The following is a 22,987-nucleotide window of genomic DNA, read 5'->3' on the forward strand; positions in this document are numbered from 1 at the left end:
ATCATAACACCAGAAATATGGAGAGTACCCATATTATTTAAACAGCTGTTCCGGTTTCGTGTCATTTTCTATCGATAACGCCGGTGCAGTTGATATCGCTTTTTGTTTCCAATAACTTAATTATGTGCTTTGGTTTGTGTTTCGAATAAACAATACCAAAAATGAGATGTAAAATTGTACTTTGGCTACTCCTGATCGTTGGACTAATCCTGGGATACATTTGGTGGAAGCCAACGGCTGGTGGAACCAATGCGGATGTCCTGCCGGTAGTCTTGTGGCACGGAATGGGCGATACCTGCTGTGTCCCATTCAGCTTGGGTGGCATTATGAGCCTAATTGTTGACCAGACAAAGGGAGCCTATGTGCGATCGCTGGAGATTGGTGGTAATCCGGTAATGGACTGGGAAAGCGGCTTCTTCATCCATCCCAACGAGCAGGTGGAGTTCGTTTGCAAACAGCTACTGATGGATGAACGCCTGGCCAAGGGTTACAATGCCATCGGATTCTCGCAAGGTGGTCAGTTCCTGCGTGCCGTGGCCCAACGTTGTCCCACTCCGCCGATGAGAAACCTCATAACCTTTGGTGGCCAGCACCAAGGAGTCTTCGGTCTGCCCATGTGCCCAACACTAAGCGAGAGCGCCTGCGACTATATTAGCAGGCTCCTCAACCGTGCAGCCTATACGGAGTGAGTTCAAGTGCTGCAAAAGTGTGAATACAAGATCATATCATAAGGAAATTAGATTGTTTCCGGTCTAATAGTACCATCTCTTTCTAAACGGTGTGTTTTTTCCTCCCTTTTCTTGTTTAACACGGTAGGGAAGTTCAAAGAAATTTGGTGCAAGCCACCTACTGGCACGATCCAATCATGGAGAACTCATACCGACTGGGCAGCACATTCCTGGCTGACATTAACAATGAGCTCTACTTCAACGAGTTTTATATAGAGAACCTGAACAAACTAAAGAGGTAGTTAGTGTTTGTGAAACCCGAAATAGTATCTAAACTATAAGATATTCAAAATGCCCTGCAGATTTGTGATGGTGAAGTTCTTGAACGATACAATTGTCCAGCCCAAGGAGTCGCAGTGGTTCCAGTACTACACCACAGGACAGGACAAAGTCATCCAGCCTTTTAACGAGAGTAAAGTCTATCAAGATGTTCGTAAAAATACATATTATTGAAGTAATTCCCCCTTACGTTTCTAATATTATCTTAATTTATCCTTTAAAGCTGGGCTTGGACCAGATGGACAAAGATGGTAAACTTATCTTTGTTGGCGTTGAAGGCGATCACTTGGCCATATCCAAAGAATGGTTTATCAAGAACATAGTACCTCTGCTACTCGAAAAATGAGAATATAAAACAAAGAATGAAAAAAAGAAAAACATGTGATAGAGAAGAATTTGACAAAGGAGAGCTTTTACCATTGATTTGAAAAGTCAACTACTACTCCAGATTTAAAAAAATACATAATGTGACTATGATGTTTTGATATACTTTTATACATGTTTAATTAGAGATATATATTTAATAAATTCAGTTGGGACATACAAAATGTGTGTGTTGGTTTGCTTTTCTCATTTTCTTCTTGCTTTTTTTTCACTGTTTAACTTATTAACTTAAACGTTAGGATTACGTCTCTTGTAGATGTCTTAAGTAGTTGTGCCCGATATTTCTCTGAAATATTCAATGCAAGGCAACCGCGTGTTCCGACTAAAATGATTCCATACACGTAACCGTATCATAATTATTCCGTATATATATATATCTATATATATATATACATATATAGATAGATAGATATATGTATGTTTGTTAATTAGATATATATATAACGCTATGTACATGAGGCAAATAACAAAAGCAGCTTATAGACAACCATAGACAGATATTGGTTTTACATATAGAAATAGTTTAGATAGGATTCATTTTTCACAGGCGAAAATGGGCGGAAGAATGGGGAAAGGATTGGAAAATAAAGGAGGCGCGCATGTTAGTTTATCGAGAGAAGGACCCAAGTCGTACATGTCAAGCACATCATAACTTGGACTTTGGATTGGTGTTGCGGGCAAAGAAGATCTCTGGGTCCTTGTGCGGACGCTGGATCTCGCGATAATTGTTGACTATCTTTTTGGACTCATCTTTGGGACACGATTGCAAATTGCGAAACACCTGAACCTGCAAAGTGAGATGGAAGTTAATAACATTCTAAAATGTAAATTAAGTAGGGCAATGCTGGGGGAGCCAAAGAACCAAACTAACCTGGCCACGCGAAACGTAGATGGGAGTACGATATATGATCCAGGTGACACTTTCAAAGTACGGCGCCGTTGTCAACGAGCCCTTGTAGGTGTAATAATGTTTGCTCAACTCCTGCAGTCCAATCCACGATAGGCAGTCTAAATGGTGAAATAAAAAAATTAATATAAAAGTGCCTCCAAATACAGTGAAACACTCTACTCTAACTTACCGGAATCCAGCGATGCACTCGTGTGGATCTTCTGAACGATGCGTATGCCTTCGGTGATCTTCTTAAACTCCGGACAATCCTTCTCACCGCAGGCCTGTATAAAGAAAGCTACGACGGCCAGGCCATCAGGCTTGTTTTTGGCCTCTGCGAAATCCTTGTACTTAGCATTGTAATGAACTGCATGGGCTTCCATTGAGTACTTCATGCCCTCCAGGGTGTGCTCACAGCCGGACTCATCGCAATCTGACCAGTGGAAGTGCAGTTGCTCAAACACGTACATGTCCGTGTCCAAGGCACCTCCGATTATGTATGGCTGTTGCTTTCGTTTGCTGAAAGTTACCATTGCGGAGGTGCCTGTGTTTTGTACCCGGGCCACTCCCACCGGCTCCCAGTGGCCATGGTATTCCAGTGGATCCACATCGTCTATGTGCTCGATGGCACGATTGCTGATCTCGATGGGGGATTGTACGGGCATTGCTCTTTCGCTGATTCCTCTTGGTGATAAATTATGCTGAAAATAAGAGGAAACCATTAGTACATTATTTGATAGATAAGTTAAGATAATGAGATACCTTTTTCCAGTTTTGAACTCCTTAATCTAAATCCTAACTCCTAAGCACCGATTCCTCTAAGCACCCAAAATCCGTTCTTCGTTTCTGTTTCACCTCCGACGACTACTTCCTCCCTATGTGATATGCGCTGCGTTTAGGTATTTCTTCTTCCGGAGCTTGTAGACACGCCCGCGATCGTCGGCGCTGGCGTCCAAATGCTCGGCTGGTGACAGCAGCGCGGCTCGCGGCGGCGGTGGCGATGTCGACGTCGTGGTGGCGACTGCTCCGCTGGGCGCTCGCGTCTCGGAAAAGTTGTCTATGCCGGCGCCTCCAACGACCGACGCCTGCTCCTCCTCTTCAGATCCACGGATTGATTAAATCCAATTGGAAAAGGTCCACCTGTAATAGGTAGTCGATATTAGTCAGAATATTAGAGTGTGATTAGAAAGTGATTATAATATGATATATCAGTGAAATCAAACAGGAATCCTCAGGTTCTTCGGAATTCTTAAGCAATTAAGAATAATAATTTATAGAAAGGACAATTGAATTTGAAAATTATGTCCATTTACTATAAAAATATTACAAAATAGTAATATTCTACAATTTCTGACTGCTAAGTTTTGGAAAACTTAACACTTTGTCTAATACATTTTCTAGCTACAAAGCCATTTTTGCTTCTACAATTTGTATATAATGTCAAATATTTTCCTCTTTCTTTTCAAATATACCCATAAAGCCTTCATCATAACCTTGATACATCTAGTAATATCTGGTTTCTAAAAGCGGGAAACGGGAGTCGGCAATCCATGGTCAACTCGAATCAATTAAATGTTTAGCAATTCGCGTGCTGGGGATCCGCCCTTCGCCCTTTTTTCCCCACAACTGGAAAATTGATACCAACAATGCCAATGCATTTTCCTCCGCCCCATCAAACGTTTGATTAGCCATTTGTGTAATTAAAGTGCGTTGGAAGGACAGGACAAAATGTCTTTATTCAATAAGGAGGAACCTCCTCTATGTTTTCCATTGCTTAAATATTCAAGCGACTAAAGGGCCGCAAAGTTGTCATCTTGTTTGCACAATTTTCCGTCGTTATAAAGCAATTTTCATCTATTGATTTTCACTTTATTTCCACTTTTAATAAAACACAATTGAAACGAAACGGGGTTACCGAATGGTAGGTAAAACGTTCCTACAATTAAATATTGATTGGCAGGCAGGGAAATTCTTGCAATTGACGTAAGGGGAAAAAAAAATAAAGTGTTAAAAGGCATAAAACGCGTGCTGAACATATCCATCGAAAAGGAAAAAAAAATCGAAGGCCAATTATATGGCTATTAATCTAATCGATATGATTAGGTTTGTCGGACAGATTTGCCAAGAGCAAGCTGTAAAGATCATAATAAAAGTAAAGATTGGTTTGTTAAGGTTTAAGGTTTTTATGGCGGCATCTAATAATTCTTTCAATCTTTTGACTTTATTCTTTAATTATTTTTGCTAAGATTTCATAACTCATTGACGTCCTATATCCCCCGCAAGCCTCTTATTTAATGGATTTTATATATATATATGTAAGCAAAATGTAATTTCCCGGCAGGTGTTGAAAAGTAATTAAGATAAGAACTTCGAAATAACTCAGTACATAAGTTAAGAAATTTGACACCTTAAATAATATTTCACAGTAGTAAAACTTGTAGCTTAAAACTTAAAAATTAAAACTCACTCGTTGCACCTAAAGAACTTGAAAGCCAGACGAGAAGAGAGTGCCATAAAATAAATTTAGTTTCTATCGATTTATGGGAACTGCTTAAACTCAGATTAACACGGCTAATGGTAAATATTTGCCAACAATAAAACCAAATATGATTTTAATTGGCAGTTTTATAATCCGCCAACCGACGCACTCAGAGATATAGACACAAATACATTAACAACTATATAGTGTCACAGACATACATTCTACAGGTGCAAGTGTCAAGAAGTTCGATCGGCAGACGTGTGGAGGAGAGAGCTTATCGCCCGGGCGATAGGAACACGAGCTATATATTTACGACAGACATTAATGGGTCGAGACTCGAGAATAAACGAATCGATCATAACGAAAGCATTTCCAGATAACTCCCATTCGATTCCGAATCCCAACAATCCGATCCAAGGCTGAACTAAAAAGTCTCGGCCTCGATTCTACATATCATAAAAGAATAAAAGGAACCAGAAACTTCCAGAACAACTTGACTCAGCAAATAGAAATTGCATTGGTCATTGGCCTTTTCCCCATTTAGAAATACTAGAAGTATAACCTTATATAGCTTATCTGATATCTGATTAAATTTCTATATACTTTGCTCTCGACGTCACTGATATAAATTTCAAGAAGTTGGTTAACATTTTTTTTTGATTCTGTTTCGTTTCATCTCACGTGATTTTTGATATTTCTTCTACCAAAATCGATTGGTTGTTGGGGGTAACAAATAAACACTTTTCAATTAAAGAATTTCTTATCTATCTTATCGGAAATTTTTTAATGGATTTTTTCGCACTTAGTTACTCGTTAGATGATTCCATTTTCTTAATTAATATTTGCTTAACATTTTTTAATTCGGTTTTTATAAATGTTGGGTTTATCGTTTTGAATTATCTTCTTTTATTTATACATTTTAGTTGTACCTTTTTTTTTTTGGTAACTTGATAACATATTATTCAACTAATTAAACGAACTTGCTGTTTCCAGTTTTTACCGACATTTTTGTACGACATTTTTAAAAGAGCACCTCATGTATTCGTCTTTATCTTATCCAAAAAAAAAAAATATATATATATATGATGTTATTGTATTTCGCTGACATCCATATTCATTTATCTTGTATTTGTTCGAATCTCCAGACGACACAGTGTCTGCTGAAAGTCTTCTTTGATTTCTTTTATGTTCCAGATTTGAGCAATTTTAAAGAATTTTTACGAAGTTTAAATCTGTTTTAAACAGGCAGAAGTTTTCCTTTTATACTTCTTTTTTAATGAGAAGTTTTCCAATCTTATTTTCCACATAGACATTTTTAAATTTCTATTTCCTATCCAGATCCTTTTTCTCAAAATTCCTCTTTGCCTATTATGAAATTTTAAACTTTGTCATTTCGAGCATGGCGCCAGTTTGTGTGACCTAAAAATGTACAAAGATTAGAAATAGTTTATAGTTCCAGATAGTTGAATAGTTTTCTTACCATTCCGAATAGAGCTCCGAAGTCTCCTTATCCAGCCCCCTGCAATGGGTGGGTTACATGTCCGCTATCGCACTTAACGTTTTTACTATCTGCATAAAATTACACAACTAATGGTGGGTAAACAAACACACTCGGAAAATCGTATTTATAGAACACGGCGGCCGGTATTTGTTATCATTATGATAGAATTTGCATAAAGTGGAGAGGATTTTTTTTTATGTTTTTTTTTGGTCATCATTGATAAGGTGGGCAGGTGAGGGGATTGATTCGATGGGTGGAAAATTAACGTAGCCAAATTCAAGTGCTGTGGATTGATTCAAGTGCCTTCAACGCGTCAACGATGGCCTTCGAGGAGGCGGAGGTGGAGTAGGGACTGCGATCTGGGAGCGGGATAAGGGGCGTGGCCATTCGCGTTGGCGTTTCCACCCAGATAAAAAATGAAACATGACAATCAGTCATGTTTCCCACTTATCAAACTTGACTTTTTGAGTTCCGATTCGAATCAAAAGTCTTGCAAATTGTATTTTTCCTTAATTTTTTTTTTTTATTTTTGCGTTCAAAGGGTATGTTTGAACTTGATAATGATATTGTGTCATAACTTAAATAAAAACTTTCCATTTTTGCTGTCATTGCCTTTTAAATCATTATCTTTATGTCTATACATTGTTTTTTCCATATTGCCATGCGAGCCGTCCAAAGATCAGCGAAAAATATGATGCAACTCATGTAGGTATAATTAGTTAATCGTACTCTACAAATCTTAGAAAGTTGATCTTAATTAGAAGTCTTATCAAATTTAAAATCCAAAATATGGTAACTGCAATATAAATAAATATTTCCCATGCATTATGCCCACTTTAAAGGTTAATTATCTCTGCTAAAATTCTTCTTATTCTTAAGCTTATAACAGAAAGATTTTCTATTACCCAAGCATAATGATATTTATAAGATTTAATGATTTCTATATGTAAACTCCTCTTATGGAGATCATATTGAAATGAAAACGTCAGCATTTCTATTCATTTGATATCGAATCGGTGGCTTATCGCGCCAGATGAACGACTTGTACTACGTCCGGAACGGATCAATGTCTCTGGGGTGGGCGTGTGGAATCAGCGGAATTTATGCGGTCGCAAGTGGCCGTGAAATGGTCATGTAGAAATGTATGTACATTTAGTTAGACCGAAATACTCCGCAATAAATAAATGTGGTTAAGTAATTGCATTGACCGATGGCCCCAGTCAGCAAATAAGTCAACAAAACACCACACTACTCTACAAAATACTGGGTATTACAGACGAACTTTTAGGAAAGAAATGGAATTTGGAGTTGAAAAAATTCAACAACAAAAAAAGGGATATAGTAGAATGTTTGGAAGAAGATGAAGCTTACATTATTTAATTCATAATTACTGTAAATATTTTTAAGTCTGTTTGTGGTTAATAGTGAAGTGCAGAATAGTTTTTCTTCCTTATGGGTAATATTTTCAAGAGTGCTAGAAACTAAAAAATATAAAGTTTCTAACATAGATGGTAACTCCAATAACTGAGAGTTCCCAGCCACCTATGACCTCATCCATCCATCAAACGCGTTATCCAACTGGCCATCCAACTAGCATTATACTCGTATATGGGCAAGTCAACGTTGACGAGGCGGCAGAAGGAGCAACAGGAGCCCCAAGCTATCGACCAAATAACAAATATCCTAACGACTCAAATCCCCAGAAAGTTGGAGGTGGGGCTATACTAAGCAAGACAAGTGCGAACTACTAAAATAATAGAACTTGTAACTACAAGCTACATATAGTTTGTGGTTTAATTAAATTACAAGTGCGGTTTATTTTTAGGAAATATAAATCAAAGGAGTGTTATTTTAGAGTGCTTAAAAAGTAAGGAACTAAATTTCTAGGAATACTTCTTAACCCTTTTTTAAGTTTCTCATTGCAATTCGGTTTATCTATTAAGTCATTAAATCGAAAAAAACAGCAATTAACAAACAATACAATCGATCTAAGAATGCCCTTTTTATTGCTAATTAATTCATTTTGTAGATGATAAAAACATCCATTAGCTATAATAGAAATTTCAATATTTTATATTAAACAAGGTGATATTAAAATTTTTAAGACGTTTAATTGAGATCCATAAAAATCAGAAAAAATGCATATTTAAAAGACTGTAATTAGGAGTCATTTGTGAAATTTCTTTTTTCATGGATAATTTATTTTTAGATAATAGCTGGTTTCTAGAGTTTTTACGACTAAAGAAAAGTTGTTAGCAAAACTAAATACCCTTTAAATTTGATTAGTTTTTTGGACCAACATTTTTATGGGTTGTTTACGTTTAAACGTGTTTCACATGCCCAACAGATGGCGCCCCCTTTTTCATTTTCCTTCTTTTGTTTTCTATTTTCGTTTCTCATTGTCGCATGTCACGCGACCTTTATTGAATGTACCCTACTTTTGCAGGGTATTTCAAGTTTATGTAGTCACTGTATCAGCTGTTTTGATTTTGCTTTTGCAATGGCATAGAAGCAGGAAAAGAAACCGCGAGAGAAGCGAAAAAAATGAAGCAAATCAATAAAAAAAAAATATATATTTTTTGCTCCAAGTGCAGGGTCACACACAAACACACACTCAAAGTTGACCTTCACACAGACGCAGCAAGAGGGGGATAGGGAGAAAGATAGAGAGAGGCAGATTGAAAAAGAGTGTGAAATTCACGTGAACAAGAAGTTTAGCGAATCGGAGAGGGAGGGGTTGTTAAATTATGATTAACGGAAGAGTAAAGACAATATGTGTAATAATACCACTATCTCCCTCACTCTATTGCCGCTCTATATGCTCTTTTAGTATTACTTTTTGCTCTCCGCTCTGCCCATTCATTTGCATTTCGTTTTTTTTTTTTTTGATTTCTGGGACAAGCGGCCGGCGTTGTTGTTGCTTCCTTTTAAGTGTTTGTTTTTTTCCGTTGGCGGCGACAGACATTTTTAATAACCAAACAGCACACACGCACACACACATACGCACTCCTAATTTGCGCATGTGTGTGCGAAGAAGAGGAAGAGCGGAGTTTTTGGGAAGTTTTTGTGTCATCTTCGTATTTCGCTGGAAATATTTACCTGTTGATTTAGTGTTTTCGCTTATTTGTCGTTAGCTGCCTTTGCCGATTTGCCTCAATTAATTAATTAGCAAACAATTAGACGGCATTTATTAATGCTCGCTCTTTCGCATTTGCCGCCCGCGCCACACACTAGCACACACATTTACACACGCACTGCGCAAAAAACAAGAACAAAAACCATCAACGAACGGTGATCGCGGAGTTTATAGCGTTATTATGCGATTTCAGAACGTGAATTCAATGCGCGCAGCGTGAGTTACGATTGGTAACTAATAAAGAATCGCGGTTCACTTCGCATTCGTTTCAGTTCTTTTCGTTCCGGTTCCGATGTTTATGGGTGCCGTAAATCGTGAATAATCTGTAGCTCTTAAATAATAATTTAGTTTCTATATGAATTTAAAGTTTAATATGAAAAGAAATCTGCTTATTTGATGGAAAATCTATTAGTAAATTATTTTTTAGATTTCAAAGAGATTTTAGTTGGCCTTTACCTCTTAATAGGTTGATTTTAGTTCGCAAATTAATGACGTATACCCGCATATGTGACAATAAAAATACTAACGCGCTAGAAAAATACCAAAGATCTGGTTCTTCGCGGAGTGGAACTAGCATTTTAGGTGAAATTCGGGATTTTCAAATATTAGAATCATATTTGAAAAGCACTTAAATGAAATCTAATTAAACTCCAAAATGATATGTTTGCATTTTTACTTTGAAATTGTTACAGAATCTGCAACATGCAAATTTTCTTGGATTATATAAATTCATTTCGTTTATTTTATGATTAATAAAAGTAATCAACTTAGTTTTAATCGTACTTACGTTCGTTTAAAACCACACCGTTGGGGTATTTTCCCACCTCCCCATGACTCACATTATGATGCATCCATCCAGAGCAATTGAGTCAATAAGATAGTTAAGAAAATAAAATCTTTAATCATACAATATATAGTATGCAATAAATATTCGTATCGTAGCTGTTATATATGTATAAAATCAACATTGGGTTTTCATCTTTCGCTTGAGGTAAACGATTCTCGTAACAGTTTTGGTAATTTACACGGTTATTTACATTAGTTGTATTAAATAATCGTAGTTATGTTATGCAAAAAAAAAATGTACTTCCTAGTGTGGGTGAAATTTATATTCGACCTTGGAAACTATTAGTTTACTATCAGCATTTCAAATTAATTTAGATATTTTTTTTTCGATAAATTGTAAAAATAAATATGCTTTCGTTAGTTGATTATTACAAGTATTTTTTGAATGGTTAAATTATAGTTATTTTCTAATAAAAATGATAGCTAAATGATAACTTTTTAGTTTTTGCCAAAGAAATTCTAATTAGACGTGCTCCTATTTTCACTTTAACAAATTCTTCACGTTTTACTTAATCAAAATGCAAGCATTTTGCATTTGGAAAATAAGCAGGGACTTTGCATTTCAAAAAGTAAAGGCCACTTTCTACATAAAATAAAAACTAATCAGGAAAATTAAAAAAAAAACACCATCGCAAGATCCATCAAGGAGGTTTTCATACTATAAATACTTATTTTTTGACCCCATCACCAAAACTGTTTTAAGTGGAAAGCAAAGCACGTCTGACTACAAATGAATACTAAACTTATAGTTCCCAAGACGAGTGTTAATTTCACTTAATATCTCCACCATTTTCTATCCATTCCTTCGCTTTTTGAAATCTTTCTTAATCGAATGCTAGCTGGCACGATTTTGGAGACGGGAGCACCTGGGACACGGATCGACGTGGCTGCGTGACCGACTTCTGATCTTCCAGCAAGCTTGATGGAAACAAGCACCACAGCGCTCACAACGCTGAACTTTTCGCTGCCAAGGATAGATGGGTTCACCGCCCTTGCAGTGCTCACAAAGGAAGGCACGACCCGTACATAGCTAAAATAAATATTAACAACAATAAATACTGATTTAAATGGTACCCATATAACCACTCACCACACAATTGTTGACATGCTGTTCGCTGAGAGCTATCACCTCCTTGATAGAGCGATTCATGCTGGTGTTCTGGACGTCCACGAAATCGCACATGGACCACATGTCCGGATCCTGGGTAATGTGCACCGGAATGGCATTGAAGAACGACTGTTCTCTGTGAAATTAAGTTCGAAAGTGATTAAAGTGAAATATTTTGATAGTCAAGTGCCTCATTTTTACCTCGTTGCAAATCGGCAGTTGGCTATGAATCCCTTGACCGCCTGGAGCTGCAGTCTCCTTCTTCTTGCCTTGGCCAGTTCCTTGTGCTTGTACAGTTGGCTATTTAGATCCGGGACATGGAATAGCGGAAAGGCGTACATCTGCTCGATTAGGCGATAGGCAAAAGAGCAAACTGGATAACAGCGAAAGTCCCAGGAGCGGAGGATCCTAGCGGGAATAGCGGATATCTGATTGCGATGACAGCCAGTACACAGATATTTTCCCAGGTAACTGCAGTAGCGAAAGTGCTGCTGCAGGTGCTTGGCCACGCGCATTCCACATCCGGCACAGCGATTATTCTGTTTTTGCAGCAGCTTGCAACGACTCTCCGCGGGATGTTCGGTGAAAATGATCTGCTGACGAGGTGGTGCCCAACTGGAGGTGCCTCTAGTCAGGCTTGCCTGCTCTTGATCCTGTTTCGGAATCGGTAGGGGCAGGAGTTGCTGCGGTGCCTCCTGCTCGGAGACCAGCCACTTGAGATGGCCCAATCGAGGCAATTGCTGATCGCTAAAGCGGGATATCAGCTGGAGACCAACAGCCTCGGCACTATGATTCTGAACATCACCGGGAATTTGCTCCACATAGGGCATTAGATTAGGTTCCGAGGGATTCGTATTCGCCGGACCAGTTGGTCTGGCCAGCCTCCTGCTCCACTTGACATGTTCTATGGCCGTAATGCAGGCCTCCGAAATTCGGAAGTGTGCATTCTCCTTCTCCAGTTGGGTATTATTGTGCGTTTGCCGGGACATTTGCAGGAATGAGGCCAGCGATTGCTGGTCCATCTTGTCACTGCCCGGCGTAATGCTCACTGAGCTGGATGCTGTTGTTGATGTGGTGGTGCTGCCACCGCCACCGGCTGAACCTTGAATATCCCAAGGAGCAGAGGACGATGCACAGGTTGTGGCCGAAGCAGCCTCGTCTAGCATGCTAACACCCTCGAAAAGGGTATGTTGCTTCTTTAGCTTTCGTCCGTTTACGGGCAGAAAGGAGTCCAACATACCTCCATCTCCGGAGGCGTTTAGATCCTCGCCCACGCCACGCTGAAACCAACTGGTGTACTGAGGCGGTGAACCAAAGAAGCTGCCCAGATAACTTCCCATTGATGGGGATGCTTTGGGTGCCTCTTGCATCTTCTTCTCATGCGCTTCTGGCGGAACTTCCTGGGCCGTTTGATCGGTCCAGATCTTTATATCATCACAGTTAATCAGCTGGATGCGTTTGGGACTGTCTTGTGAGGAACAAGAACTGCTAGATGGCGCATCCAAGTGATCCTCTCTTAGTTTGTGGCTCCTGGAGCTACTGAACGTTTGACAGCGTCTTCTAAAGGATGTCCTCTCGTCCAGCTCCTCTTGATCCTCCTGATTAAGATTAGGTAGGCTCTTCAGGCGCCTGAGAAAACTGCGTTTCTGTAGTCTCTCCTCAGGCACAGCTTGTAGTTTTGGTGAAATGCTAAAGTTCGGCTGGGAGCAAGTGCGTCGATGTCGCAACTGATGCCTGACCTCAAGCTGGCCGAGTAGTCCGCTTTGATTCAGCTGGACAGCTGTCAAGCAAACGAACAAAGCGGTGGCGTCACTGGATTTTCGCAAAAAAGCCTCCGAACTGGGATAATACAGATCCATTAACTCTGGATCGGCGACCAGTGTTTGCAGGCACTGCGAAAGGCAGCGGGCTTGCAGGCAACGTGTGGTCCATTCGCCTAGAAACTCATCCACACCGGTGACCAATGACGCACATCCTCTGGTCGTGTAATCCGAACGATAAGGCGTTGGTTTAGCCTGCGGCTGCTGTTTTCTCGCACTTGCCAGCAAAAACTCAAAGTCGTCCGCCAGTCGCTGAAGTTCCACAGGCTGCAACTGATAAAGAGAGTGAGGCGTTGCATAAATACGACTACAACTCGATTGCAAAACAATGGGGGGATATCGACGTCAATGTTGCAGCGAATAAGTGATACCCTTTTAAAGGGATGATAATTTGTGTTTTTTTTATATCAAAATTGGAATATTCTTTAGATTTCTATCGAATACACCTCAGATTCGCCGGATGTGTGTAATTTTCTAGTTAATTGATTGAGTTACAAATACTGTTTGTGAACATTGATAAACCTACATATGTACTTCTGTGCCTGTAGCTTGGATTAGATTCATACGTACTAAAAAATAATAATATCAGAGTATGGAAATTGAGAAGAGCTAGCTCTCCATGCTTCTGTATCCAAAGAGTATAAGTTTCTTGGGAACTTTTCTGGTGACAGTTTTTCTGATTCCCCAAACTAAATCTAACTGCTTCCAGAAACGAAGATGCCCCTCAAAAGAAGGGTATCGATGGTGTGTGTGTGTGTGAATTTTCGGGAATTTCCCCCGGGGGACTCACCAGTCCATGTTGTAAAATCCTAGTGCAACTTTGGGCCAGCAATTGCAGTCCGTCCGTTGATTTGGCAGCCCGGAACCAGAAATTTGTGGATCTCCGCAAATCTGCGAGCAGAGAATTCCTTGCCAGCTGATGTTGTTGGTGCTGGCGCTGCTTCTGCTGCGGATGCTCCACTGCTGCTGCTCCGCTTTCTGCTGCTGCGTCTACTGCGATTGTAGGCGGGGACGTGGCCATTGCTGCGCACACTGTCAGAGGGGCGGGGGATGGGGAGGTTGCATATTCGCGGTGCAATTAAATTGAAATTGATTGTGTTTTGGCTTGTTTTGATTTTTTGTAATAATACTTTTGTTAGTGATGGTCCAGACAATGATTTCTTTCGATTGCCTTTAGCAATGATAGGTATCGGTGTATGAAATAACAACGCTAAAGTGGTTTGTGTACTAGCTAACAGTGGAGGATATATTCGCCAAAATGTTTTGGTTTTAGTCTGTGATATTTGAACAGTGGGTCTTAGAGCTGCCATTTGACCGTCAGATGTCGCTGCCTAGCACCTGCTGTTCCCACTATTACCGTTATGTGTGTGGGCGTTGCTTTCCATATGAAATCCACATTTGTGATTGGCCTAAATCATCATGGTACTCTGCGCAAAGTGTCATTTTCAAAATGTCAAAACCGCTGGCCACGCCTACCTTCTCCCCTTTGATTTTGGAACTGTTTCATCTTCTTTCTTTTTCGTCGACTGCGCTGCTTTTTGGAGCCCACATCTGCCTCCTCTTCACCATCCTGCTGTACTGTATATGTGTGTGTGAGTATGTGTATGTACATGCGTGTGTGTTTATGTGCTTGTTTGTTTGTTTGTTTGTTTGTTTGTGCTTCGTTTGTCGTATAAGTGATGAGTCAATTAACCCAACATTCCTTTCCTCGAGGCCACATATTGCTTTAATTAAACAGACAAACAAAATTGCAGCAGCAACAACAACAACAATATCGTACTACTTTTGCCACCATTTTGTTTCGACTCCGCCCACCGAACACTGCCGCCTATCGTTCACCGCAACCGTTCCACAAATTGTGACTTTTGCCAAATAAATATTTGCATTTATTTCCACACAAAAGCACACGCATACATACATACATTATACAAGCGCACACGTACACGCAAACACACACACACACATGCAACCTTGAAACAAAAGCAAGAAGAAGCAGCGTTCTGGGCTCTTAATTAAACTTTAATTACTTGTAATTAATAAAGTTGATTGATTTGCCGGCCATAAAACAAACGCACTTTGTTTGTTCCTTTTTTTTGGCTTTTATTTTTTGTTATTTGCCGTTTTTCGTCCTTGTTGCCATGTAAATAAATGCACTTATAGATAATGGTAATACTTTATTGGTAATACTTTATTGCTGCTGTTGGCTAAATATTCGAGAAGTTTTCCTAAAAAAAAATGCAGGGCTATTAAGAGCTTAAAATCGTGTACTGGATGATGTTTTCCATTACTAATTTAACAATTTTTACTGATTTTTAATTTATGTTCCTATATTGCCATGAAATTCATATAGAAAATGTATATTAACATCAGAATGTTGCTTAAAAAACATAAACATTAAAGATTTAATACATTTTGGACAACTTAAAGCTATTTAACCATCAGATTTGATAGCTTAGCTAAAGGTTAATACCCTTTTCCCATTTTGTGAGCAATCCTTTTACCCGATTGTCTAGACTTTCTTTTCACAATCTTGCAATCAGTTTTGCCAACACTTTACCCCCAGGTTAAGCTCCGCCCTTTTCAGCAATTAAAATCCCCTGAGCCGGAATCATTTATTCCTGCATCTTTCTGTAATTATTTCGATTTACCTAAAAGAACCCCCCCAAAAATCTCCCACTTATAAAATTCCAAAGGTTGCTGCTCTTGAATGTATGCTGCAAATTTGTTTATTAGCTTTGAAAAGTTTTTTTTTCTTTTAAAGCAATTTCAGGGATTAACTAGACTTACTAGAAACAGGAAGGTGTTCCTCGAAAGTACCAAGTTCGACGACGGGATTAATTGCATTTTGTGTGGATTTTTGTGCAGGGAAAATCCTTTAAGATTTTAGCTTGTTAAACTGATTTTGTAATCCAATTTGGTGGTGTTTTTTAAACAAGTTATTTAAAAAACAGAAATTAAAGAGATTTACTTGATTGACAAGCACATTTGCTGTTCGTTTATATTAAGAATATAATTGATTTATTTATATAAACAAGTTTGTAATGTAAAAGTTAGGAAATCGCATTTGTTTTTTTCTTTTTTTTCCTATTTTTAATCATGACTTTTTAGTGTCAGCTTTTTTTAATATATAGTTAAGTTAAGAAACTTGCTATAGCTTTATTTTCAATATCAATTTGTAATGGCAACCATTTTGGGTTAATTTGAGTCAAATATTTGGCCTTTAAGTGGCTCACTTTTGGCAATATTTGACGGCCATAATTCTACGATTTTACATCCAGACAAATTGCCACACTCAAGGGACACTCATTGTCCTCCGTCCTCTGTCCTTTCGTCCGCAAACAATTTGCTCTGACCACGATGATGATGAGGATGATGATTGGATGGACAATGCCGAATGCTAGCCGCAACATATGCAGACAGAAATAAATAGGAGAAAGTAGAAGGGGATATGGTTTAGGAATAGGGATATATATATATATACACACATATAGTTTAGGGGGCACATGCAAATTGCTACGGCCAAATGCAATTGAAAGGAAGCGAAACAATGGCCGTAGACTTGGTGTAGAAAATGGGAAATAGTAAATAGAAACAGAAGCCGAAGCCATAGCCGTAGCCGAGAAATGTCGTCCTTTTTCATCACTATTGCACAGTGGTAAAAACTGACAATGGAAAAGGAAACGAACAATGGGACAACAACTGAAAACAAATTTTGCATGCAAAATGCAACAAACAAAAATAGTATTTGAAAATCAGGAAAAAACTGAGTGAGTGAGTGAGCAGTGGCGAAAATGTGAAATAGGAATAGGAATAGGAATAGGAATATCTCGCACTCAATAAAGGATTTCCACTTGAATGTTTTTCGGGAAAAACACAATGGGTAAATATAAGGAAAACAAGAAATCACGAAAATGCCAAACAAATGGCAATGAAACGAAGCTGCAAAACGAATTTTCTCTCTGCTTTTTTTTTTCTATCTATTTTTGGTGGGTTCTATAAGCCGCAAACTTCAAATAAAGTGCGTTTCAAAAGTGTAAAGGAGGCTATATGCAGTAGCTACTATGTCATACATAATTATAAGGATGGTTAGCTATTAACAAGTGAAATTAGGGTGTGGAAAAAAGTATACAATATTTGTAAGATTTTTAATCGATTTTTAAACTCTAACTTAGTCAATTCAAAGCTAATACAGCTAAAAGGCTGACTGTTCTGTGTTTCTAACGACCAAGTCCTACTTTCCCCTTAATTTGGGTTGATATTCGAAAATTCGTATTTTGGCCCAAATTGTGCATTTGCTTGCAAGGGGTTACATCATCAAAAATTGTGTCAAATGACCAAAAATGTACTTTTTCAACTTTGAATGCAGATCTGATAAGAAATCGAAAACAAACGTACATTCCATAATTTTACCATTATTGGCCAAGTTATGGGGAAAATACTGTCTTATTGAGGGGACATTCGGGACAAACCGAATTTTGCTTATACGATAAAGGGTAACATCATCTTTTTTTTTCGACAATAAAAAGAATTGTACATTTTTACTTACGAATACAGATCCTTTAAAAATTAAAATACAAGCTCAACGAGGTATAATATTCCTTATTTGGACCATTATTGACTTAGTTATAAGCAAAATACTGTTGGTTTTAAGGAAAAATCGGCATAAACCAAATTTAGAATTTTTGATAAGGGGTAACATCATCAAAAATTTCGAAAAATTGACAAAAACCTACTTTTTCATCCTGGAATGCAATTTTGTTAGAAATAAAATTACGAGTTCAACGAGATATGCCATTCTAGATTTGGAGAATTATTGGCTTAGTTATGAGCTTAATTCTATCGTTTTTGGGGGAAAAAGGGGGAATTCAGATTTTGCATTTTCGATAAGGGGTAACATCAGCTTTTTTGTGAAAAATTGCAAAAATGTTACAATTTTAGCTGTGAATGCAGTTTTATATGAAATTTAATAACGAACTCAACGAGGTATGCCATTTTATATTTGGATTATTATTGGCTTAGTTATGGGAATTTTGCGACGAAAAATCTGAATAATGGTTTTAAAGAATTCTTGCTATATGTTTAATCGACCTTTCAGCCATAACTTGACCAAAATTAGTAGATATTTTTATTTTGACAAATATAGAATATTCAGCAGCCCACTAGTCGACAGTTTTAAGTCAAAAAGTCAGAGATAAATTATAAACAAAGCCTTAAAAACTGTAATAAAACACCCCACTACGGTTGCGAAACGCAGTGTCTGCCATCTACAGATGCCTAGGTACGGATTCGGATACATAGATGCAGATTCCACATTGCACATTGCGGATTGCCGATTGCCGATTGCAGATGCATCCACACTTGATCGACTTCTGACTTAACGCAGCTCGGGCGTTCAGAATGCAATTTAGCGAGCCTCGCAAATCTCGCTGAGGGGAAAAAAAATGAGAAAACAAAAACTGAGAAAGATAAAGAAAATTGGGATATGAGAGAAGGGCAATCATCAAATAAATATGTGAGTGCCTCTCGAGTCCTTTATTTTCCATTCCAGCCATTCCTGACAGCGAATGTAAATAGAGGAGCAAATAACAAAAGGCCAAAAAGAGAAGAATGGGAAAAAAGATGGAAAAAAAGAATGAATCGAAGGCAACGTCAAAGTCGAAGTCCTTTGAAGATATTTGATACAAATTGAAAGCGATGATCTGGAAACGTCGAGTTTCTGTGAGACGACGACGATGATGATGATGATGATGACGATGGTATCTCCGCCACATCACGACGATGATTGTTTATTTGAGGGAATTTAATTCGCCAGATCGATTGCGGTAGTTGATCTTTGGAACGTAATTTGTTCGCTTTCCAGCAAAGGTTATGGTTCTCCCAGGCAAAAGGATTCCAACGACTTGATGCGAGTTGAGTTGGCCAAGCGAATATGAATCGTGGATGAATGAATTTGATTCCGAAAGGAGGTGGCATAGCCAGTCGCCGATTATGGATTCATTGATAGGAAACCAAAGTGATGAGAATGGTGAATGAAAAGATATATATATAAATATGAGTAAAGGAGAAGATAAAAGTGATACGGAAAGGTAAATCGTGAGATATTTTTATAAGGAAGATGATAGTTTAGAGTATCTTAAGCCTTATAACCTTCATTAAGGAGTTTTTTAAGGAAAGAAATAGGAAAATTTAATGTAAAATTAAAATTTTCGTTTAATATAATATATCCCTTAGAGTTCTACACTTTTGACCCTCATCTCGCACATCCTTTTCTGCCAACTTCCTTTCCAAAATTATATTTATGGGAATCCGATCAAGCATCACTAATACCAATCATTTGCCATCTGCGAGTCCTCCGCCCGAGTCAGTCAGCCGATCCCCCTCCAATGCACCAAAATGCACCTCTCATTTTTTATAACTTCCGCTCGTTGGCTAACAAAAAAATTGCATTAGGAAAAATCATTTTGGGCACGCATGTGTCCTGCGTCCTGTTCTTCGGCATTCTCTGACCCTTCGGCTTTGGCCCCCTCCGATTTTATACGTTCCCCGATTTTGTTGGTATATATCTTTTTGTTTTTGGCACGTCGCGCGCCGCCCGCGACGAATTGAAATGTCCTCTTCCTCGGGGTTTCTCTCTCAACTACCCCGACTTCCTTGCTTTTCTCACTTCAAAGGGATCCTTTGTTGGGTTTTCTTTTTTGGAGAAAAAATTTAGATCGGTTTTGGAATTGGAGAACAGTTTGATATATTTTTATAAATAATTTTGGTTCTAATAATATTTACGAAATCATTATTTTTGCTATTTTAGTTCTTATTTTAGCTTCGTTTTGCTGTAATGTTGCCACTTTTGATTACTCTCATAATAGTAACTACTTTCGTTTTATTGTTACATATTCTTTCTCGTAGTTGTTCTTCACTTAAGCTTTTCTTTTATAAGCTGCTTTTGTTGTTAGTGCTGCGGATATTATTCTACAGATTTTATTATTGTTATGGGTAAAATTCATTCTTTGATATATGTTAGGTAATAGGTAGAGTCTTTGATATGGGAAGTAGTATTTAAGTTTTAAGTTAAGTTAAAGTTAAGTTAAAGTTAAGTTAAAGTTAAGTTAAAGTTAAGTTAAAGTTAAGTTAAAGTTAAGTTAAAGTTAAGTTAAAGTTAAGTTAAGTTAAAGTTAAGTTAAAGTTAAGTTAAAGTTAAGTTAAAGTTAAGTTAAAGTTAAGTTAAAGTTAAGTTAAAAGTTAAGTTAAAGGTTAAGTTAAAAGTTAAGTTAAAAGTTAAGTTAAAGTTAAGTTAAAGTTAAGTTAAAGTTAAGTTAAAGTAAGTTAAGTTAAAGTTAAGTTAAAGTTAAGTTAAAAGTTAAAGTTAAGTTAAAGTTAAGTTAAAGTTAAGTTAAAGTTAAGTTAAAGTTAAGTTAAAGTTAAGTTAAAGTTAAGTTAAAGTTAAGTTAAAGTTAAGTTAAAGTTAAGTTAAAGTTAAGTTAAAGTTAAGTTATTTGTATTTTTGAGATTTTTAAGTTCAGATTCCGTCGCTTATCGTGTTCCCCCTCCTTTTAAACTTAGTTAATGGTTTATATTCATATTCTAAATTACAGTCTAAGCAGGTCTTATGTAATATGTAATAAGACTACTTTAGTTAAGATATTTTAAGAATTTTTGTATTACATTTTCAACCTAAAAATGTACTCTTAAAGGTACCACAAAAAGTTCCTAAATTTAAGTTAATACACTAACCCATATATAATTTTTTCTCTGTGTGATTGTTGTTATTATTGCTTTTTTATGAGCTTGAAACGTAGCATAAAAATGCGGGACTGTGTGTGTGTTCGTATGTGTGTGTGTGTGTCCACGTTCACGGAGGACAACGACGACAGTTAGTCTGGGCAGAGCGGCCATCATTTGGGATTAGTGTGAGTTCGGGTATGAATGTGTGTGTCCATGCGCGTGTGTGTTTGACCTTTTGCATCTGCCAGAGGTCGCTGGTAGTGTCAAGGGGGATAGGAGGGAGGGAGGGATGGATGGCTTGGTTCACCGTGCTTGTTACAGAGTCACGCTCTTTTTTAGCTGCTGCTGCTTCTTCGGCTTCTACAGCCCCGAGACTTCCATATAAATTAAGATCCCTAAATGCTGACAAAGGCCACTAATTCAATGGCAATAAAACGGATATTAAACACACATCGAACTCTGGCTACCGACGAAAGTCAGCCAAAAGGTAGAAGCGAAGGGGAGGGTAAGGTGGGGGGGGGCTGTCTTGATCACCCCCCATGGCTGGCGATCACTATCCCCGTTTCCCGTTTGCACTATGCACTGAAAGATAAGATAGATAATACTAAAATAGTACAAAAACCTGAAAAATATTGCAATATTTTAAGATAAATCATAAATTTGTGATAAAATGTACTTCCTTTTCAGTTATTAATATAATTAACATATTTTTTTATATTTTTAAACCTTAAAATATTTCTTACTGTGTATCAAACTCCACCTATTTCGCCTTGCATCGTTTGCATTAATGAATTAAAAATTGGAGAAACTGGAGGGGCAGGGGGAAAATGGTAGCTATGGAAAAATGCGTTCAACGGTTGCTTTAGCTTCTTCTTCCTCTTCCCGCTCCAACTGTTTTTTTTTTTGTATATTTTTTATGAAAGAAACAGAAAAATGTGGCAAGAAATCGGTTGGTGATACCCTGTAATTTAAGGTGGCTAAACTGAGGCAGTGATGAACATCTTTTTAACATAAATTAATTAAGAAATTCATAAAAATAGTAATTTTAAGCTAGTTAGTAAGTTACTTCTAGTATAGATTAGTAGCACAAAGTATTGGAAATATCTAAGCAATATCCCTCTCCGATTACTTAGCATATTTATTAGGAATATACAAAATTAGAAACTACAACTTTCCAGGGCATCTTAAGACCCGAATGACATTTCTATTCCAGCTTCCCCATCATTTTTTTACGACCCACCGTCCGAGCTGATCACTAATTCATTTTTCTAATTTTCCAAATGTCCAAGAAAAAGAGAAAAAAAAAGGTGAACCGCAGTGTGTGTGTGTGTGTGTGTGTTGTTTGAGTGTGGGGGTTATCGGAAATATCGGAGGGTCCAAAAGTGGCGATCGATTCATTATGGTGCCGTAATTTATGTGCCGCTGTCAACTGTGAACAATTGCGCGGCTGCAACTGGTCTTCAATCGCCTCGCCCTCAAGACATTATTATTTTTAACCCCTCCCCTCCCCTATTTTTCCACTTTTCCCGTGTCAAAGGTCACTCACATCGTATCAGGTGCATCCTGACCAAGGCGGATCTCATAAATTAGCCATTACCAACCAATTATCAAGGCAGCCGTGGACAAAAGATTTTGGGAAAACCTCTTGGGGGGAAACCCCTGGCAGAGCAGACAGGGAAAACAGGAAGTTATCGCCTCTGTGTGTGTGTCACCGCTCTTTGTCCGCCCTCGATTGTTCCTTAAAGAGATTCCCATTCCCATTTTCAATCCCGAATCCGAATCTGGGTAAGAGTACTATCCCAAAAGGAAGTGTCCAAGTCCGGTAGCTGATTTTTACGTGGTCTTTGAATGCTGCACAGAAAGAAAATTGCACAAAAATGTAACGAAATGATTGCTTGAAACTTTCTTACTTTCATTTTGAATCTGTTTGCCCTTTAAAATAACAGAAAATAGTCTCATATTTTGTATTTCATATAAGAAAGTTCCCTCAGTGTAGCTACTGTGCGGTCACCACATGGGAAATGGTTTAATTCTTTGCAGAAAATGCGGCCAAAACATCGATGACAGGCGGAAGAGGGGGTAGCAGGAGTGAAAG

General features: G+C 37.9%; 3 protein-coding genes across 3 annotated transcripts; 1 reads left to right on the forward strand and 2 right to left on the reverse strand.

The window, feature by feature from the left end:
- The first annotated feature begins 73 nt into the window (after nucleotides 1-73).
- On the forward strand, nucleotides 74-1,555 carry LOC108118086 (palmitoyl-protein thioesterase 1). The gene is made up of 4 exons (XM_017230633.2): nucleotides 74-685; nucleotides 817-966; nucleotides 1,031-1,157; nucleotides 1,231-1,555. The coding sequence occupies exons 1-4, from the start codon at nucleotides 162-164 to the stop codon at nucleotides 1,351-1,353; spliced, it is 924 nt and encodes a 307-aa protein (XP_017086122.1). The 5' UTR covers nucleotides 74-161; the 3' UTR covers nucleotides 1,354-1,555.
- On the reverse strand, nucleotides 1,480-9,641 carry LOC108118087 (carbonic anhydrase 2). Its single transcript, XM_017230634.2, has 5 exons — nucleotides 9,363-9,641; nucleotides 3,043-3,420; nucleotides 2,471-2,981; nucleotides 2,263-2,399; nucleotides 1,480-2,178 (listed from the first exon to the last, which is right to left on the reverse strand). Exons 3-5 carry the CDS (start codon nucleotides 2,943-2,945, stop codon nucleotides 2,038-2,040), a joined length of 753 nt encoding a protein of 250 aa, XP_017086123.1. The 5' UTR covers nucleotides 2,946-2,981; nucleotides 3,043-3,420; nucleotides 9,363-9,641; the 3' UTR covers nucleotides 1,480-2,037.
- A 639-nt stretch (nucleotides 9,642-10,280) lies between these two features.
- Nucleotides 10,281-14,315, reverse strand: LOC108118093. The gene is made up of 4 exons (XM_017230646.2): nucleotides 13,964-14,315; nucleotides 11,555-13,446; nucleotides 11,336-11,489; nucleotides 10,281-11,275 (listed from the first exon to the last, which is right to left on the reverse strand). The coding sequence occupies exons 1-4, from the start codon at nucleotides 14,192-14,194 to the stop codon at nucleotides 11,081-11,083; spliced, it is 2,472 nt and encodes an 823-aa protein (XP_017086135.1). The 5' UTR covers nucleotides 14,195-14,315; the 3' UTR covers nucleotides 10,281-11,080.
- Nucleotides 14,316-22,987: the final 8,672 nt, after the last annotated feature.

Source organism: Drosophila eugracilis, unplaced genomic scaffold (genome assembly GCF_018153835.1).
Source record: "Drosophila eugracilis isolate 14026-0451.02 unplaced genomic scaffold, ASM1815383v1 contig_498, whole genome shotgun sequence".
Taxonomy (NCBI): domain Eukaryota; kingdom Metazoa; phylum Arthropoda; class Insecta; order Diptera; family Drosophilidae; genus Drosophila; species Drosophila eugracilis.

Excerpts from the sequence above, each read along its gene's own strand:
- LOC108118086 (XM_017230633.2), top strand. The coding sequence starts at position 162 with ATGAGATGTAAAATTGTACTTTGGCTACTCCTGATCGTTGGACTAATC. Across the intron at positions 686-816 it reads AACCGTGCAGCCTATACGGA|GGAAGTTCAAAGAAATTTGG; the intron begins GTGAGTTCAAGT and ends TTAACACGGTAG. Across the intron at positions 1,158-1,230 it reads AGAGTAAAGTCTATCAAGAT|CTGGGCTTGGACCAGATGGA; the intron begins GTTCGTAAAAAT and ends TATCCTTTAAAG.
- LOC108118087 (XM_017230634.2), bottom strand. The coding sequence starts at position 2,945 with ATGCCCGTACAATCCCCCATCGAGATCAGCAATCGTGCCATCGAGCAC. Across the intron at positions 2,400-2,470 it reads GAGTGCATCGCTGGATTCCG|ACTGCCTATCGTGGATTGGA; the intron begins GTAAGTTAGAGT and ends TTCACCATTTAG. Across the intron at positions 2,179-2,262 it reads TCTACGTTTCGCGTGGCCAG|GTTCAGGTGTTTCGCAATTT; the intron begins GTTAGTTTGGTT and ends CTCACTTTGCAG.
- LOC108118093 (XM_017230646.2), bottom strand. The coding sequence starts at position 14,194 with ATGGCCACGTCCCCGCCTACAATCGCAGTAGACGCAGCAGCAGAAAGC. Across the intron at positions 11,490-11,554 it reads AACTGCCGATTTGCAACGAG|AGAACAGTCGTTCTTCAATG; the intron begins GTAAAAATGAGG and ends TTAATTTCACAG. Across the intron at positions 11,276-11,335 it reads AGCATGTCAACAATTGTGTG|CTATGTACGGGTCGTGCCTT; the intron begins GTGAGTGGTTAT and ends TATTTATTTTAG.